At 40.8% G+C, this 19,708-nt stretch overlaps 2 protein-coding genes across 2 annotated transcripts in view; both read right to left on the bottom strand.

Annotated features, from left to right (window-relative positions):
• The window catches only part of CENPH (centromere protein H), a 25,151-nt gene extending 19,195 nt beyond the window's left edge, over nucleotides 1-5,956 (bottom strand). Inside the window, exons 1-2 of the mRNA XM_059416637.1 lie at nucleotides 5,758-5,956; nucleotides 205-260 (exon numbers count right to left, since the gene is read on the bottom strand). Of these exons, the coding sequence (XP_059272620.1) occupies nucleotides 205-260; nucleotides 5,758-5,891 (190 nt within the window). The 5' untranslated portion in view covers nucleotides 5,892-5,956. The remainder of the gene's footprint in view (nucleotides 1-204; nucleotides 261-5,757) is intronic.
• A 3,722-nt stretch (nucleotides 5,957-9,678) lies between these two features.
• Nucleotides 9,679-19,395, bottom strand: CCNB1 (cyclin B1). Its single transcript, XM_059418005.1, has 9 exons — nucleotides 19,230-19,395; nucleotides 18,439-18,609; nucleotides 18,185-18,337; nucleotides 15,569-15,751; nucleotides 14,154-14,312; nucleotides 13,528-13,764; nucleotides 13,129-13,269; nucleotides 12,463-12,573; nucleotides 9,679-10,950 (listed from the first exon to the last, which is right to left on the bottom strand). Exons 1-9 carry the CDS (start codon nucleotides 19,248-19,250, stop codon nucleotides 10,843-10,845), a joined length of 1,284 nt encoding a protein of 427 aa, XP_059273988.1. The 5' UTR covers nucleotides 19,251-19,395; the 3' UTR covers nucleotides 9,679-10,842.
• Nucleotides 19,396-19,708: the final 313 nt, after the last annotated feature.

Raw genomic sequence — 19,708 nt, 5'->3', positions numbered from 1 at the left:
TTTTTTTCATCTATTTCCTGAATTCCTAACAAGTTCCTGAGGCACAGGGCAATCGTGGTTTTTGACTTTTTTTTATATAGTATAGTACCACATTATGCTGACACTCCCATTCTCTAAATAAACAACTTTTTGTAAAATTGATTTTCTTAGAATACTGTTCCTCACCAAGCTCACAAAATCTTATCTGAAAATGAAAATACTTACTTGCATCAACCATTGATTTATATTCCAAGAGTTGTTGTTTTGTCTGTGCTCTCAACCTGAAAGCATAAAGAAAACAGAAAGTCTCTCTCTCTCTCTCTCTCTCACACACACACACACACATATACTTTTTAAAAAGTTAAGTAAACTCTACTCCTAACAAGTGGCTCAAAGTCAAAACCCCAAGATCAAGAGTTGCATGCTCTACTGACTGAGGCAGCTAGGTGCCCCAGAAAGTCATATATTTATAGAGGATTTACGCACTACTATATTATAAACCAACTCACCTTTTTCAGAAGTTTATGCAATAAAATGAGTGCAAGTACTCAGCAATATGTCTTCTAGTTTGGCCTGATTTATTTAAAGCGGGTGTAAAGAGAATTCCAGTTGAAGATGGGGTTGAGGGAAAAACTTTGTCCTCCTCCACAGAACACACCAAATTACATCTATTAATTGAACAATTCCTCCTGAAAAACTAAGGGCTGACTGAACAGCTACTGAATAACCAAAGATAAAGAGAACAAGAAGAGAGATGGAGACATGCCACAGTTTAAGAGTATCTAGCATATACAGCTACAGCTCCAGTCAGCCAGCTAAAAAGTCACCAACCATACACAGTCTGCAGAAGGGACACCATACACAAGATAATGTTTAGGAGAAATAGCTGTTTACCTTTCTATAGAAACAAACACAAAAACTCAAGCAAAATGGGGAGACAGAGGAATATACTCCAAAAGAAAGAACAAGAAAAATAAACTCAGAAAAAGAACTAAATGAAACAGAACTAAACAGTAATCCTGAAAAAGAATTTGAAGTAATGGTTGTAAAGATACTCAATGGGCTGGAGAAAAGAACAGAAGAACTCAGTGAGATCTTCAATAAATACAGCATGGAGTCAGCTTGAGAATCTCTCTCACTCTCCCTTTGCCTCTGCCCCTCTCACTCATGCTTTCTCTCTTTCTCAAATAAATAAATAAATCTAAAAAAATCTGAAAAAGGAAAAGAAAATTTAGGCCAATATACTCCTAGTGAACATAGATGCAAAAATCCTCAACAAAATATTAGTGAACCACATACAACAACACATTCAAGAAAATCATTCACCATAATCAGACAGGATTTAATCTGGATACAAGGGTAGTACAATATTTGTGGATCAATCAGACTCTCCGCTCAGTGTGGGGCCTGACACAAGGCTCCATCTCATGAGTCTGAGATCATGACCTGAGCCCAAACCAAGAGATGGATGCTAATCAGCTGAATCACCCAGGCATTCCCACCCTCACCACTTTTATTCAACATAGTACTGAAAGTCCTCTCCAAAGCAGCCAGACAAGAAAAAGAAATAAGAGGCATCCATATTGGTAGGGAAGTCAAACTGTCACTATTTGCAGACAGCATGAGACTATACTCATAAAATCCTGAAGACTCAACCAAAAAATGTATTAGAATAAATGAATTCAGTAAAGTGGCAGAACACAAACTTAAAACACAGAAATCGGCAACATTTCTCCATACTAAAAACAAAGTCATGGAAAGAGAAATTTTAAAAACACCACCATTTACAATTGCACCAAAAAGAATAAAATATCTAAGAATAAACTTGACCAAAGAGGTGAAAGACCTGTACCCTGAAAACCATAAAACAATGATGAAAGAAATTGAATAGGCCAATTCAAAAACAAAAGGAAAGATATTCCATGTCATGTATTAAAAGTATATTGCAGGGCCGCCTGGGTGGCTCAGTGGGTTAAGCCACTGCCTTCAGCTCAGGTCATGATCTCAGGGTCCTGGGATTGAGTCCCGCATCGGGCTCTCTGCTCAGCAGGGAGCCTGCTTCCCTCTCTCTCTCTCTGCCTGCCTGTCCATCTAGTTGTGATCTCTCTCTCTCTCTCTCTGTCAAATAAATAAATAAATAAATATCTTAAAAAAAAAAGTATATCAAAAATGTCCATATTACCCAAAGCAATTTATGGTTTCAAATCAATGCCTACCAAAATACCAACAGCATTTTTCACTAAACTACAACAATCAATACTACTATTTGTATGGGGTGGGGGATTCTGGGTGGCTCAGTTAGTTAAGCATCTGCCTTCTGCTCAGGTCAGGATCCCAAAGTCCTAGGATTGAGCCCTGCATCAGGCTTCCTGCTCAGCAGGGAGTCTGCTTCTCCTTTTTGGCTTGTACTCTCTCATGTGCTCACAGTCTCTCTCAAATAAATAAATAAAATTTTATATATGTTTATAAAAAATAAAAAATTTTAAAAAAGAGAAAAAAAAAGAGAAAATTTTAAAATAAAATAAAATAAAATTTTATGGAACCACAGAGGATCCCAAATAGCCAAAGCAATCCTATAGAACCAAGAATGAACCTGAACTATCACTATTCCATATTTCAAGATATACTATAAAGCTGCAGAGATCAAAACAGTATGGTACTGGAACAAAAACAGACAAATGGATTATGGAACAGAATAGAGACCCTAGAAATAAACCCACATTTATATGGTCAATTAATCTATGATAAAGGAAGCAAGAATATACAATGAGGAAAAGACAGACTTTTCAATAAATGGTGCTGGGAAAAATGAACACCCACTTGCAGAAGACTGAAATTGGACTAAATTCTAACACCATACATAAAACTAAACTCAAAATGGATTAAAGAATTAAACAGGAGACCCGAAACCATAAAAATCTTACTAGAAAAATAGGGAGTAATTTCTGACATTGGCTATAGCAAAATTTTTCTAGGTATGTCTCCTGAGGCAAGGAAAACAAAAGCAAAAATAAACTATTGGGACTACATCAAACTAAAAAGTTTTTGCCTAGCAAATGAAAAGACAATCTATTGAATGGGAGAAGATACCTGCAAATCATTTATTTTATAAGGGATTAATATCAAAAATATAGAAAGAACTTAAACAACTCAACACCAAAAAAAACACACAAAAGAACAGTCTGTTTAAGAAATGGGCAGATGACCTGAAAAGACATTTTTCCAAAGACGTATAGATGACCAATAGACACATGAAAAGATGCAGCTCAACTTTACTAATGATCAGGGAAATGCAAATAAAAACCACAATGAACTATCACATCTGTCAAAATGACTAAAATAAAAAAGACAAAAAACAAGAGTTGGCCAGGATGTGGAGAAAAAGTGAACCCTCCTGCACTGTTGGTAGAAATGTAAATTAGTACAGCCACTGTGGAAAACAGTATGGATCCCTGGGTGCTGGGATCCTGACTTGCGCTAAAGGCAGACGCTTAACTGACTGAAGCTACCCAGGCACCCCTAAACTTTTCAAATCATTAAGTTATACACAGAAACTAATGTAACATTGTGTCAACTATGCTCAAATCTTACTGAGCGCAGGGCCTGGCTGGCTCAGTTCAGGCTGTGAGTTGGAGCCTCACACTGGGTGTGCCAATTGCTTAAAAAATAAAATCCCTTTAAAAAAAAAAAAGGTCTCAGAGAAAGATGCAAAATGGACTCTGGTGGAGATAAAGCAACTATGAGGAAAAGTTAAATTTCTAATTTTTAAATTTATTAATATGTCACACTCAAGAAATATGGGCTACACAAAGAAACACACCAAAATGGTGAAAATTGCAAACATTCTAACAAATTTAAAAAGTTTGTAACACTCCTAGGAGATATAGAAAAGTAACAAATATATTAATTCTTAGATAATTCATAGTTTCTTAGTTGTCCTAAGATTGTACTTAATTAAAAATCATACATAAAATAAGTAGAAAAGCTATGGGTAAAATCCTAACTAGTTATTACATTATACTTAGAAGATGTTGGACATTTACATGGTAGTCTCATAATTCTGAAAATGCTCTATAATTTTGAGATCTATATGATTTTGAGACCTGTATGAGTAGGTAAGTGACATTACAAAGATTTTAAACCTCTATGGTTTAAGTTCCTTATGTTTGAAATTCCAAATGGAAAGAATTTCTTACGGGTTAGAAGTTAGGCTAGCATTTTAAAACGCGCTGTAAGGGGTGCCTGGGTGGCTCCGTGGGTTAAAACCTCTGCTCTTGGCTCAGGTCATGCTCCCAGGGTCCTAGGATGGAGCCCCGCATCTGGCTTTCTGCTCAGCAGGGAGCCTGCTTCCTCCTCCCTCTCTCTATGCCTGCCTCTCTGCCTACTTGTGATCTCTGTCAAATAAAATTAAACACACACACACACACAAACAAAAAAACACTCTGTAAGAACAGTTCCCTTTTTAGCTGATATAAAAAAGGTGATCCTGTATCTTTAATATTTTAGAATTTTATGTTGTAGGCAGGAGGGAATTTTTATTTTTTAAAGATTTTATTTATTTATTTGACAGAGATCACAAGTGGGGGAGTGGGAGGGGGAGCACGCTCCCCGCTGAGCAGAGAGCCAGATGCGGGGCTCAATCCAAGGACCTGGGATCAAGACCTGAGCCAAAGGCAGAGGCTTAATCCACTGAATCACCCAGGCGCCCTAGGAGGGAATTTTTTAAACTGAGACTGTGAGGCTTACTAGCCAAGACCTTTCCAAGTAGTAGCTAAGCTAAAATACAGTTACAATTCTTTGGGGAGGATCCCCTTATTATGATTTAGAATATTTTGAAGTTGTTGTTTTCCCTGTCAAGGACCAAACAAATATTTCAAGCTTTGTGATTCACACGGTCTCTACTTTAGCTATTCAACTCAGACCCTGTAGCAGGAAAGTTGTGTTACGGAAAACCTTTCCTTAAGGGCACCAAAATTTGAATTTCATATAATTTCACCTGTTATTAAATATTCTTTCAGGAATTTTTTTTTTTTTGTCCCAACCACTTAAAGACATAAAAACTTTTCTTCGCTTGAGGGGCCACAACAAAATTCACACCGCACTGAGTGGAAAAGAATAAACATCATGCTCTTGGTAGGAAATATAACAAACGATGCTTCTGGATTGAAAAGGGCCATAACTGGGATGCCTGGGTGGCTCAGTTGGTTAAGCCGCCGCCTTTGGCTCAGGTCATGATCCCGGGGTCGTAGGATCGAGTCTCGTATGGGGCTCCTTGCTCAGCGCGGAGCCTGCTTTTCTCTCAGCCTCTGCCTGCCGCTCTGCCTGCTTGTGTCCTCTCTCTCTCTCTCTGACAAAATAAATAAATAAAATCTAAAAAAAAGAAAAAAGAAAGAAAAGGGTCATAACCATAAAACAAAGAGACAGGACATTTCTTTATGTAGCTAAAGGCTTTAGAGACGCCTCGCATCCCGACTGAATATCGGGGCTTGAGTGCAGGAGAAAAGGAGGGGAAATTACAGCGCCGAAGGGCCCGGGGCACTATGCTAAACGCCTGCCTCTGAGTATCACATTTAACCCCTACCGCAACTTTACTAAGAAGGTGTAACCCTCCCCTTTTTCGAAGATGAAGCAGGAGGCTTAAGAAGCTCAGCTGAATGACGCAGTGACGCAGATAATAAGCAATCAACTCAGAATTCGAAGCCTTCGGGACCCTGAGAGCAAAGGGCGGGGCTCTCGGCCACGACGCCAGCGTGGATCCCGGCTAGAGGGGACAACAACCTGAGCAGCAGGGTCAAGCGGTCCTCGGGACGCGCCGCCTGGGCGCCGGCGACCTGTGGTGGCTCGCCTTCCCCGCCTCCCGCTCCGGAGTCCGCGGGCTCCGTGGCCGCTTGCTTTCCCGGCTGCTTCTCCATTCTGACTGGCGCGAAGAGGAAACGCCTGAGACAGAAAGATGCAGCCTCAGGAGCCGGTTTTCCCGCCACTTAATTGACGCCCGGAAAGGGCGGGAGTATCGTCGCACTCCGTCCCGCCCCTTCCGCCCTAAGGCTCCACCGCTTCCGTCCCGTTCTCCGGTTGCTGTGGCAGCTCCTGACCCTTTCCCAGAAAACTAGTATTAGACCGGTAATAAGAAAAAGTTAAACTTCAAGCATCAGTTCTGTCTATCCCGAGCTGAGCTAGGAGTTGGGCTACAGCCATTTGGGACACATCCTGCCTCCCAGGAACAGCCTGGAAGGGAAGACCGCAACACATTGAGTCATTCATCCTTGGCGCAGGGTCAGGGGATCTTCGGGACAGCGGTTTTTGGACCCATCTTGGCACTCCCTTAACCTTCGCAGCCTTGGAAAATGGATGTGCCTGGCAGGCTAAGAAAGGGAAGCGATAGAAATGTAGACCTGACGTTGTAGAAGACCAATAGACTGGACAATTAATGTCCATGCCTTGAAAAACAAAAAGCAGGACAATTATCGCTTAGGGAAACATTAATTTTGATTGGAACCTGGATTGGAAAAAAAGTTTGTAAAACATCTTCCAAACAATTGAGGAAATTAGAATATGCACAGCACATTACATGTTAATTGTCTTAATGTGATAAAGATCATGGTTATTTAGGAAAATGAATACTTAGGCGATGCATGATGAACTATTTTTTTAAACATTTTTTTTTTTAAGATTTTAGTTATTTATTTGACAAAAATCACAAGTAGGCAGAGAGAGAGAAGGAAGCAGGCTCCCCACTGAGCAGAGAGAGCCCGGTGCGGGGCTGATCCCAGGACCCTGGGATCATGACCCCTGCCGAAGGCAGAGGTCTTAACCCACTGAGCCACCCAGGCGCCCGCATGATGAAATATTTTAAGATGACATTGTCTTGAAATTTAAAATTACTTTGAAATGGCTCTGAAAAAGAAAAATATATTCACACGCGTGTATGTGTTCCTGACACACATACTTTTTTTCTTTACACCTATAATTTAGTACTTACCTACAGAAGTACCTAGAACTATGTCACCTAACAGAAAAAAAATCCTTTTCTATATCCTTGCTTATTTATAGAAGTCATTCAAATATTTATATACAGAAAAAATATTAAGTTTCAAAAAGGCTTTTTAAAGACCCCATTTCCAACAAAATTAAAAAATCACCAACATGAAGATGTTTGACGAAAACTTTGAAAAGAAACCTAGTACTTAGAAAATAAGCAGTTAAATAATCTCCATATCAAGGGCCACAAAAAAATTATAATGACCAGGAATAGATAAAAAGGAGGTCTTCAGAAACAAGCTATCTCAAAGAAAATGTCAAATGATTTTATCACCAAAATACATTTAACTTAAACTAAAAAAAGATGTTGAGCTAAAACTATAAAATAAAGGTGGTAGGAATGTAATATCAAAACTGATTCTTTCAAAATACAAAAAAACAAAAACAAAAAACCCTCCACACAAGCCTGGGTAGAAAATAAAAGTATTCAATATCAGGACTGAGAGACAAAATATAACTACACAACTATGACTTTAAAAATCTAGATGAGATTATTTCCTTTTAGTAGAGGGGGGATAATTCCTAAAAAACACCAAACGACAATGAAAACATACCAATTTAAGCAGATCCAGGCCAAATGATTGTAAAGTTTAAAATTTTTTAAAGATTTTTTTTTAAAGATTTTATTTATTTATTTGAGAGAGATTTATTGAGAGAGATCACAAGCAGGCAGAGAGGCAGGCAGAGAGGGAGGAGGAAGCAGGCTCCCTGCTGAGCAGAGAGCCTGATGCAGAGCTTGATCCCAGGACTCCGAGTTCATGACCTGAGCGGAAGGCAGCGGCTTAACCCGCTGAGCCACCCAGGCACCCCTAAAATTTTTTAAAGATTTTATTTATTTAAGAGAGTGAGACAGAGATCAAAAGCTGGGGAAGGGGTAGAGGGAGAAGCAGGCACTCTACTGAGCAGGGAGCCTGATGCAGAACTCAATCACAGGACCCTGGGATCATGACCTGAGCGGAATGGCAGACGCTTGACCGACTGAGCTACCATGGTACCCCCTAATTAAGCTAGTTTCAAATGAATTAATAAGGTTTTCAAAGTATGTGATATAAAAATGGAAACCTCTATAATCCACCCAAAAGCTAGTAAAATAAAAGAAAAACTAGAAAACCATACCAACAACAAAAACTAGGTCAGTTTCCCAAGTAAGGTGCAAAATTTTCTAGAAGAAACACATTAAATCTATGTACCATGAGCAAGAATTCATTTGATTTGAATAAACCTCTAATGTGGAAAATTATACTATATTAATAATCCTAATAAACTGAAAAAGTAAATGAATTTCCACAGCCCTGCCAATTAACAACTCAAAACAGAAATAGAAAAATACATAAAATAGGAAGACTACTTAAAGCCTAACAACAAGAATATTAAATGATAAAAAACACTTGAGATGTCTAATCCAGAAACAAGACAGATTTCTCTATTATGATTATGTTGGAGATTCTAATACAATAAATACCATAAACATTGAAAAAAGTTTTAGATTTAAGGTTTTCTACTCCATTAAAAACAAATTGATTAAAAAAAATTTAAAAAGGGACGCCTGGGTGGCTCAGTGGGTTAAAGCCTCTGCCTTCGGCTCAGGTCATGATCTCAGGGTCCTGGGATCGAGTCCCGCATCGGGCTCTCTGCTCAGCAGGGAGCCTGCTTCCCTCTCTCTCTCTGCCTGCCTCTCCATCTACTTGTGATTTCTCTCTGTCAAATGGATAAATAAAATCTTTAAAAAAAAAATTTAAAAAGAAATGAGTAAGAATACTGATGCCAGCTAGATAAGAAAAAACTAGCAATAAAAAGATGGGGAATTAGGTTCCATTCACAATACAACAAAAAACCACAAACCCAGCAATAAACTTGACAAGAAAAGTGCTTCAATTATATAATTAAAATTCTAAGTCAATTGGAGAGCATGCAACAATCCTTGGAGAAAAAAATGCTTCTGAATGGGAAGACAGGTCTATTCAAAACCTCAAAGCTTTTCTGTAACTGGACCCAACTTTATAAAGTTCTTAGGTTTGAAATTGCCCCCGAATATCTGAAAAATAGTGCTAGCTTCATCTTAGCAGATAACGTAATACTTTTATTTTATCACATGAAAAAGCAAGTAGAAATAAGTAGATCAGGAAATGATGAGCATTGTTTCAATTCAGGTTGACAAGGATAATTTTGATCATGTGGTATGACATAAAAGGGCACCTATCAGAGCCCTACCTTATACCATATACAAAAAGTGTGAGGGATTATAAATGGGTAAATTTTAGAATTTTAGAAGATGCTCAGTTTTGGGGCACCTGGGTGGCTTAGTGGGTTAAGCCGCTGCCTTCGGCTCAGGTCGTGATCTCAGGGTCCTGGGATGGAGTCCCGCATCGGGCTCTCTGCTCAGCAGGGAGCCTGCTTCCCTCCCTCCCTCTCTCTCTGCCTGCCTCTCCATCTACTTGTGATTTCTCTCTGTCAAATAAATAAAATCTTAAAAAAAAAAAAAAAAAAAAAAAAAGATGCTCAGTTTTGAGATGGAGTTGACCTTAGGACTGAGAATCCAAAAGCAACTACAGAAAAAAAAAAAAAGGAAATTTGATAATACAAAAACTTAAAAGTGTGTGCATGACAAAAAGCATAAACAGTCAAAAGACAATGATAAAATGGGAAAACCTCGCATACTGATAAGTTCTCAACAAAAATTTATTCAACTAGTCATCAAAATTATAAATTACAACAGCACACTAGATAGATTATTTTTTGCCAAGTTTGCAGAAACTAGAGAATTGTTGCCTTCAGTTCTGACAAGGACACAGAGAAATCCAGCACTTTTGTACACTGCTGAGGACACTGAGAAAAGTATCTGCCAAAATTTAGTACATACATATTCTGGAGAACACAGTGTACAGAAAGGAAAGTATGTTATTTAATGATAACAAAGACATTTGTCTATAGTAGCAAAAAACAATGTGAAGGTCAACAGCAGAATGAATATACTGTAGTATACCCTTACTATGGAATGTAATGCCCAAATACAGGTAAGGCCTATCCATGTTAAAAGGAATTACTTATATATAGCATGATTCCATTTCTTAGAAATCCCTATAACAATTTATATGCGCGTCTGTGTTTATAAAAGAGGCATCGAAGGATCTATCCCAAACTGTTGATACCTTCAGATGGATAGAATTGAGCTGTAGAAGTGGGGGGTAAGGAGTAAATCAACTTTTTAAGATACTTTATGCTTTGAGGATCTACTTTTATTTGATCAACAATGAAAAAGTATGTTTAAAATACAAAGTTCTTATTTCTGCAGGTGAAAAAAATGATACAAAAGTTGATAATTTAAGAAATAGTGGTAGAAATAAGAACTTCTTGGAATTATGGCAGCAACCACCAGAAGAAACAGAAAATAGGGAGGGGAGTGTCTAAAGGTGAGGTGGCAGGCTTTTAAGCCAACAGAAGCTGCATATTCTCCAAGATGACAGGGCTTATAGGGCTGTACATATGCCCTACAAAGGGCTTTAAATGCCTTCATGACCAAAGTAATCCATATTAAGAAAGCGAAAGCCATATACATAAAACAAGAACCACACAAATGACAATTATATATGTAGGTTGGGTCCCAATAAACTGAAAGCACTTTTTATACTCCCCACCATACCTTTAACACAACTTTTAGGTTATCCTCAAGTAGGAAAGTAGCGACATTCGAATGAGTTAAGGTATAAGTAAAAAGGACCACAAACTTTATTAAAAGTCAGTAAAGATAACATATAGTATGTACAGATGGCACATGGTGCCAATTTTATTTGCAGTTATTATAGTACTCCAACTCATGTTTACAGGTTACACCTTTGCCACAGCCTTGGCTAAATCTTGAACTAGTGCAGAATTTAGCTGTGCCAGCGTGCTGATCTTTGCATGCTTAGATGTGGCATACTTGTTCTTGATGGTCTGGAAGAGAAAAGCATAGTAGTTAATGAAGTCAAAGAGGAAAACATTGTAAGATCCAGTGATGCAGAAACTCAAAACATCAAATACTTAAAAATATGCTATGCATTGAGGCGCCTGGTTAAGCATCTAACTCTTGGTTTTGGTTCAGGTCATGATCTCAGGGTTGTGAGACCAAGTACGGCACTGGGCTACACACTGGGCATGGAGCCTGGTTAAGAAGATTCTTTCTCTCCCGGGACGCCTGGGTGGCTCAGTTGGTTAACCAGCTGCCTTCAGCTCAGGTCATGATCCCAGGGTCCTGGGATCGAGCCCCACATCGGGCTCCTTGCTCGGCAGGGAGCCTGCTTCTCCCTCTGCCTCTGCCTGCCTCTTTGTCTGCCTGTGCTCGCTTGCTCTCTCTCCCTCTGTCTCTGACAAATAAATAAATAAAATCTTAAAAAAAAAAGATTATCTCTCTCCCATAAAATAAGATGAAATCAGAGATGGAAACAAACTGTAAGAGATTCTGAATTCTAGGAAACAAACTGGGGGTTGCTGGAGGGGAGGTGGGTAGGGAAATGGGGAACTAGGTGATGGGTATTAAGAAAGGCACATGATGGGGTGCCTGGGTGGCTCAGTGGGTTGAGCCGCTGCCTTCGGCTCAGGTCATGATCTCAGGGTCCTGGGATCAAGTCCCACATCGGGCTCTCTGCTCAGCAGGGAGCCTGCTTCCTCCTCTCTCTCTCTCTGCCTGCCTCTCTGCCTACTTGTGATCTCTCTCTGTCAAACGAATGGGTAAAATCTTTAAAAAAAAAAAAAAAAAAAAAAAGGCACATGACATAATGAGCCCTGGATGTTACATACTACTGATCCATCACTGAATTCAACCTCTGAAACTAATACAATATATATAAATTAACTGAAAATTTTTTAAAGATTTTATTTTTATTTATTTTTTAAGATTTTATTTATTTACTTGACAGAGAGAGAGACAGCAAGAGAGGGAACACAAGCAGTGGGGGGTGGGAGAGGGAGAAGCAGGCTTCCTTCTGAGCAGGGAGCCTGACATGGGGCTTGATCCCAGGACTCTGGGATCATGACCGGAGCGGAAGGCAGACGCTCAACAACTGAGCCATCCAGGTGCCCCAAAGATTTTATTTATTTAACAGACAGAGATCACAAGTAGGCAGAGAGGCAGGCAGAGAGAGTTGGGGGAAAGCAGCCTCCCCGCAGAGCAGAGAGCCCGATATGGGGCTCTATCCCAGGACCCTGGGATCATGACTGGAGCTGAAGGCAGAGGCTTTAACCCACTTAGCCACCCAGGTGCCCCTAAATTAACTGAATTTAAATTTAAAAAAAAAAAAAAATTCTCTCCTTCTGTACCCACCACCACCTCCCATCTCTCACTCACACACACACAAAATAAATAAAAAAGGAAAAATAAGCCATGCATTTACAGACATGAAATCTTAAGTATTTTCATTCTGTACCCTCCCACATCCCCTTCAACATCTTACAGTATCCCTGACTTACCATGTGCTTTGTAAGTCCACGATTCACCATGACTATATTCTTAGCTAGGTGTTGCATAACACTTAGAAGGGATTCTTCAGTGTATGATAGATAATGCTGTAGAGTTGGTGTCTATGGCAACAAAAGCTAATGTTAGAAATGCTCATCAATAATGGTTTTCATAATATTTCTGTATCTTAGTCAAGAGTAGAGTAGGAAGAGATTCCTTAGGACTGATTATAACAAATTTAAGATAAATTTAAGATGCCTTCCTCCCCAAACACTCTTCTTTCATGCTTCTCTAGGATCCTATACTTAAATCTATTATACACATGTGCTCACCTTTGACACCAATATTCTCATGCATAGTTCTACTCCTAGGGCATAGGGTAGCATATGACACATACGAGAAATATTTGGTGAATCAATGAATATGAATGAACTTTCTAGCATGTCATTTCACCTGAGTGTCTTCATTTATATCAAAAGATGAAATTAGGTAATGAAGTGGGAGTATCTTATGAACACATGGCAAACAAAATATCACTTTTAATCATTCTCTCAGTAGATGCTATAATTTTAGAAACCATTAGGATAGTCCTTTAATGTAAAAAGTCCAGTATTCATACAAACATCACTTATAATTAAAAAACTCAGGGTAACCTAAGTCTTTGTGACAGAGCTTACCCATTCACCGTTATCAAGAATTTTCAGTGCTAAGCAAAAAGCTCCTGCTGCAATCTGAGAAGGAGGAAAGTGCACCATATCGTAGTCCAACATAGTTAGTTCCATCAGGTATTTGGCCAAAGTATGTTGCTCAACATCAACCTGAAACAAAACCCACAGGTCTCTCAACTTCCGTTAGAGAATTCTGTACTGGCAATAAGCAGTATGCCTGTAACTATAATCACAAATGTTTGTCTGTTAACTCTCAAATGCAACTCCCCATGGAAGGCCTTAATGAAAATTGGAAATAAAGAACATTATATCTTCTTCATACAGATTTATAAGTCAGCTGAATTAGATCTACTTGGTTAGCAATATTTCATCATGTACCATACTAAAGGTTACCAAAGAGAACTGTACCTCTCCGATCTTAGATGCTCTCCGAAGGAAATGCAGGGGTAGAGGGCGGCCCAGACCAAAATTTAAAGATCTTAGAATCTTCATTTCCATCTGTCTGATTTGGTGCTTAGTATAAGTGTTGTCAGTCACAAAGGCAAAGTCACCAATTTCTGGAGGGTACATTTCTTCATATTTGCTTGCAATAAACATGGCAGTGACACCAACCAGCTGCAGCATCTTCTTGGGCACACAATTATTCTGCAATGGGAATTCCAACTGGATGAACAACTAATACATACTTGAAAAAGGAGACAAGAGAGCTATGAAGGGAACATGGGAAAAACACTCTCACAGCAAAATCTGAATGCACTACCCCAAAACAGATGTTAGCTGTGAAATACTTTTTTTTTTCTTCTTAATTTTATTTATTTGAGAGAGAGAAAGAGAGCATGAGCATGGGGGGAGGGTTAGAGGGAAAGGAAGAAGCAGACTCCCCACTAAGCAGGAAGCCCAATGCCAGGCTTGATCCCAGAACCCTAAGATCATGACCTGAGCCGAAGGCAACCAGGCGCCCCTGAAAAAGTCTGTTTCTTATGACTCTGCTAGGACCCTAAAGGGAGAATCCTCAATTACTGAATTATGCTCACCTGCATGAACCGATCAATAATGGAAACAGTCATGTACATGGTCTCCTGAAGTAACCTGAACTTCATCTGAACCTGTACTAGCCAGTCAATAAGGATAGCTCTCATGTTTCCAGTGACTTCACGACCCAGTAGGTATTTTGGTCTGATGGCTTGCTCTTCCTGCAAAAGAATGCTGATTATCCTTTAGAAGCAAGACTCCATGTGACATTTCTGTCCACAAATCTTAGTCACCACAGAACAGTAATGGAGAGTTCAGAATCTCTAACAGTCCTCAACTTAATTATTTATACAGTCACTACATAAAGCTGTCACTGAGGAAGAAAGCCAACATTAAATAGGACAGTTTGACAGGTTTTTCATTTTGTACAGATTTCACTATGTTCAACCCACCGTCACTGCTACTTGCCTACACTTTGTACCCATTTCATCCCAGACAAAGATATCATGCCATCATCTCATCTTTTCACTTATGACTCTAAATCCAGAACCTGAGCTGTGTGAAGCAGAGAAAACCAGCAGCAGCTACTTTCCAGATCAGCTGGAACCTATGTGCTACCCACTTTCCCACTCTAGGATTTAAACCCCCAAAACACCATAGGGAAAAATAATGAATCATCAAGGACCAGCACATGCACCTGCTAAACCCACTCAGCCAAAGTTATAATTTTATTAAAAAGAAGGGAGAAAAAACCCAAAGTGGAAGGCTGGTCCTAGCAAGGATGTTTCTATAGGACAATCCTCTAGAAAATGGATGCCCAAAGAGAACGCATTATTAACAAACGACTGGGCAAATCTGGTCGTATACAGCTTGTTAGTATACAGAACGCTACCTTGTCTTGAGGTGGGGGACTAAAGCCACTAATAGAAAGTTTCAGAAGTGATATGAAATGAAAGAAAACCAAAAACTTCGAGTATACCCTCTTGGACACAAAGAACAATTTCCCTGGTATCACATGCACATTAGCCACATTGACGCAAAATGCCTTGTGTTGCTGCTGGTTATAATTTTTCAGCATTTTCTTCATTACCATCCATCTCCTGCCTCTAATCCTCAAACTCTTGAGCCTGGGACTTGCCCACTCCTAACTGTGATAGACATAAATATATCATTCAACCTGTGGACATTCGTTAGAGTTACGGTTATTATCCACTGTCACTTTGTACTTTACCTGTTCAAATGGCAAATACAGATGTCCTTGGCTTGGTTAGTGACTTGATTTTTTAGTGTATGTACTGCTGAAGTGAGCACAGTGACTTGATTTTTGCTACTCCATGAAGGAGAATTTGAAATGGAATCTACTGTTAAGAAATACTGTTCACATCCTGCTTGAATTATTATAAACTCTCAGTGGAAAAAACGTCTTTATCAAGCTAAATGCAGTTAAAAAAAAAAAGATTCTAAAAACAATACAGACCTCAAGTTGTCTCAGATAAGCATAAATATCTTTCACATATTCACTACAAAGGTTTGGATCAGCTCCATCTTCGGCATCCACATCATTCACTGCAAGAATTACATCAGAGAATGCCTGACACAGATATTCTTCTGCAGGGGCACATCCAGATGTTTCCATTGGGCTTGGAGAGGGAGTATCAACCTTGAAACAGAAAGACTTTTTGAAATAATAGCAAAGAGAAGCATACAATCTGGAAATGAAGGCCCAATTATTGGTACTAACTCAAGAGACCAACTGTTAAATAGACATATAATTCATAATTCATTTTCTTAAAGGAAAAGTATCTTTTTTTCAAATTTATTCAATCTCTCCTTAGGACATGAGTAATACAAAAAAAAAGCAAAAAGCCAAAACAGACTGAGAGTTTTAAGTTAGCAGAACCCAAACCGACAGGTAAAACAGAGAAAAAGCAAACAAAATCACATTCTAGACTTTCCTCCAAAGGAAATAAGTAAACAATCTGTTTATTAGGATCAGGATCATGTGAAGTCTACCCAAATGAATGACAGTCTGTAGTCTTTATATCAAAACATGGACTGCTTCTCACTGCCCAGGAAAACACAAGTTCTGTCCTGACTACTTAGGATTAACAAAGTTCATTACTTTTTAAAAAGTTCTTATTTATTTATTTGTCAGAGAGAGAGAGAGAGAGAGAGCACAAGCAGGGGGAGTATAGGCAAAGGCAGAGGGAGAAGCAGGCTCTCCACTGAGCAAGGAGCCCGGATATGGAACTCCATCCCAACACCCTCGAATCATGATCGGAGCTGAAGGCAGACGCTTAACCACTCAGGCATCCCTAGTTAGTTATTATTATTAGCCATTTCTTTCAAACTCTAGCTATCCTTTTGTTCAAATATTTATTGGCGTTTTCTTCTAGTCAAGCTCTATGCTAGACACCGCCCTTTTTTTTTTTTAAAGATTTTTATTTATTTATTTATAGACACTGCCTTTATAGTGTCCTCAAACGGCTTTGAATATAGGAGACAGAAGTAAATGAAATGAGACTGATCCTAGGAACAAGGGTGAGGGTAAGTTAGGCAGTTTCAGGAGTTGATGGTTGAGCTGCTTTGAAGGATGAAAAGGTAACTAAAAGAATGAGAGTGAGAAGGGCTTTTCTTATTAAGTGGGAGAGCAAAGTCAAGGATCAGTATGGGACTTTCAAGGAATTCTCTTGTAGACGGTATGGCCAATTAAGAGACACTGCATGCTCCAGGCTTTGTATGTTATGTTCAGAATGTCAATACTAAAGCAATAGCCTCAAATCTCCTACTCTTCGATATAAGGAATTGGACTGAAAGACTTTACAGATCATTTTTCTCAACTGGTTTTAACTATTATTTGTTTTCTAATTTAAAGATGTAATTGTCTTTATTAAGTGATTCGTGAAGTGGGCATCGACCTATCTACCAAGTAGAGATACTCCTTAACTATGTTTTAGTTTACTTTTCTTTTAAGATTTTATTTATTTGGGGCGCCTGGGTGGCTCAGTGGGTTAAGCCGCTGCCTTCGGCTCGGGTCATGATCTCAGAGTCCTGGGATCAAGCCCCGCATCAGGCTCTCTGCTCAGCAGGGAGCTTGCTTCCTCCTCTCTCTCTGCCTGCCTCTCTGCCTGCTTGTCATCTCTCTCTGTCAAATGAATAAATAAAATCTTTAAAAAAAAAAATGATTTTATTTATTTGTTTGTTTGTTTGAGAGAGAGCTAGAGTGAGAGAGCACAAGCAGCAGGGGAACAACAGAGGGAGAGGGAGCAGGCTCCTCCCTGAGCAGGGAGCCTGACAAGGGGCTCCATCCCAGGATCCTGGGATCAGGACTTGAGCTGAAGGCAGATGCTTAATGGACAGAGCCACCCAGGCACCCCCTTAACTACATTTTAAAATTAGAGCTTCATCAAATGAGCTCATTGTAATTTCAGCAAAGGAGCCCCTTTTAGTGCCCTGTTTCTCCTTCACAGGAGTAGATACGCTAATGTAATTGATATTTAATAAGTTCTTAAGTTTTAGTTTTGAGGCTGTTAAACTCATCTACTCTCTGAAAAGCTACATTTTCTTTCCCTGTTACACCTTTATCTATTCCACTGTTACAGGGTTATTAATTACTCAGTGGCCACATTAGGGAGTAAAAGGATTCAAGATAATCTGTGTCAGTCAAGGAATTTTGGTCTGATGGCATGTACCAAAGACTGCAAAATCTTCAGTCCGTGCAGCTCTCACTTAATACCATTCACAGGGGGTAAAGGGCAGTGTAACAAAATGCTGAAGAGCCTAGATTCTGCAGCCATATGGCCTGGGTTTACATCCACAGATGCCACTGATGAGATGGGCGACTCTAGAAAAATTACTTAACACTTCTCTAAGCCTTATCTAAAGGGTAGAGGTATTAATACAAGTGAGAGAGTCCATGTGAAGAATATGCCACTTAAAAGCCCTTCAAGTGCAGAGCGGAGACCACCTCCTGCCAAATACTCTATACATTACTAGTATCACTATTTGTTCGAATGCTATTATCCCATGGGTTATTAAACGAGGGGAAAGAGACACCCAACAGACCGGATGGAGAAAGGCAAAGTAAGTTTACCAAAATAGGCTCAGGCGAAAGTTTTTCTTCTTTAACGGGCTCAGGTTCTGGCTCAGGTTCTGGCTCAGGTTCTGGCACAGGCTCGGGTGCCTTCTCCAGAGGTTTAGGTAATTTTTTAGCAATAACTTTTCCAGGAACCAAAGTTTTTGCTTCCTGTGGATGAAAGGACGGGAAATGAAATGTTTCTCCACCACAGGTCCTTGTTGTAGGGCGGTCTCTTAGGGAGAGAGAAGTCGGCGCAGGAAGATAGTTACCTTTTTCAGAGGCAATTTGGCCTGTGGTTGTTCGCTGACTTTGTTACCAATGTCTCCGAGGGCTGTTCTCGGCCTCAGCCCGGGCTTGGAGGCCGCAGTGGTGGCCAGAGGCACGCGCTTTGCGCCTGCCATGCTGATCTTCGCCTTATTTTCCACATTAACTTTTGCGTTCTGAAAGAACCAAGACCGCTTTGAGAGCCGGCCCGCCCACGGTAGAGTTAAGTCAAGGGTCAGGGAAAGTGGGGCGGGGCAAGAGAGAGGCTTCTCAGAATAAACGCTGGCTGCAACAAATGGGTTCCCAAGGGACACTGGGGTTCCAGGATCTACGCTTCGGCTGTGCCAAGCCCATTTATTTCTTCCCAGAACCTCCTCACTCCCCTATTGAGGGGCTGCCTGTGTAGTCCCCGGCGACTCTGAAATATTTTAATTTACATTTGAAAGGAAATCGGAAAAGCCTCCAACCGCAGGCACCTTCTCTCTGGGAAGGGGGTTCCGCGGCTGCTGGGAGCTCACTCAGGGGCCCTCTACCATGTTTTAAAAGAGGTTTCCCGTCGACCCTCCACCGCCCTCCCTCCTCGCGCCGAACATCTATCCCAGAACAGCCCCGTTCTCTCCCTCTCTCCCTCGGACCCCCAAAGGCTCCCCACCGTGCCAGGGGCCCACCGATCCCCCCATCCTCCTTCCCAAACCGATGCCCTAGTCCACTCGGGGAGTGTTGGGGGGGCGGGAGGGAGGGCTCCAGTAGAGGACAGAGGACGAGAAGCCACGCAGCGCCGTCCGCAGCAGCTCACCCTGGTGACCCGGAGCGCCATGGCTTCTTCTTCACCAGGCAGCAGCTCAGTGGGGAGAAGCAGAACTCGGGAGTCACCAACCAGCCGGGGACCTGAACCCCGCGCAGCTCAACAGCCGTTCCTCCGCAGCACGCCGGGAGGAGCCGGGCCCCGCCGCAGGTTTAAACCCCGCACTGCTCCCTCCTTATTGGTCTGTTCGTGGCACTCGCTCCCTTCCCATTGGCGGCTGCCCGTTCCTCCGAGAATGCGTTTCCCGGGCGACCCCGCGGAGACGTTCGAGAGCGGGCGGGGCCAGGCCTTCGCTCCTGGGCAGCTGCGCTGCCACCTGGAGAGGAGAGCTGGAGGTGCGCCGCCCACCTGGAAGGGAGGTCTTGGGCGCCGGGGGAGCTAACCTGGAGGACGGCTGGTGTCCCTACCATGAGTGACAGTGAAGCAGCCTGATTTGGAGACCTGAGAAGCAGTTCCGGCTCTAGTCCCAC

This window comes from Mustela nigripes, chromosome 12 (assembly GCF_022355385.1).
Source record: "Mustela nigripes isolate SB6536 chromosome 12, MUSNIG.SB6536, whole genome shotgun sequence".
In the NCBI taxonomy this organism is placed as follows: Eukaryota; Metazoa; Chordata; class Mammalia; order Carnivora; family Mustelidae; genus Mustela; species Mustela nigripes.
Note: the sequence above shows the minus strand (reverse complement) of the source record. Positions and strands in the feature narration are given on the sequence as shown.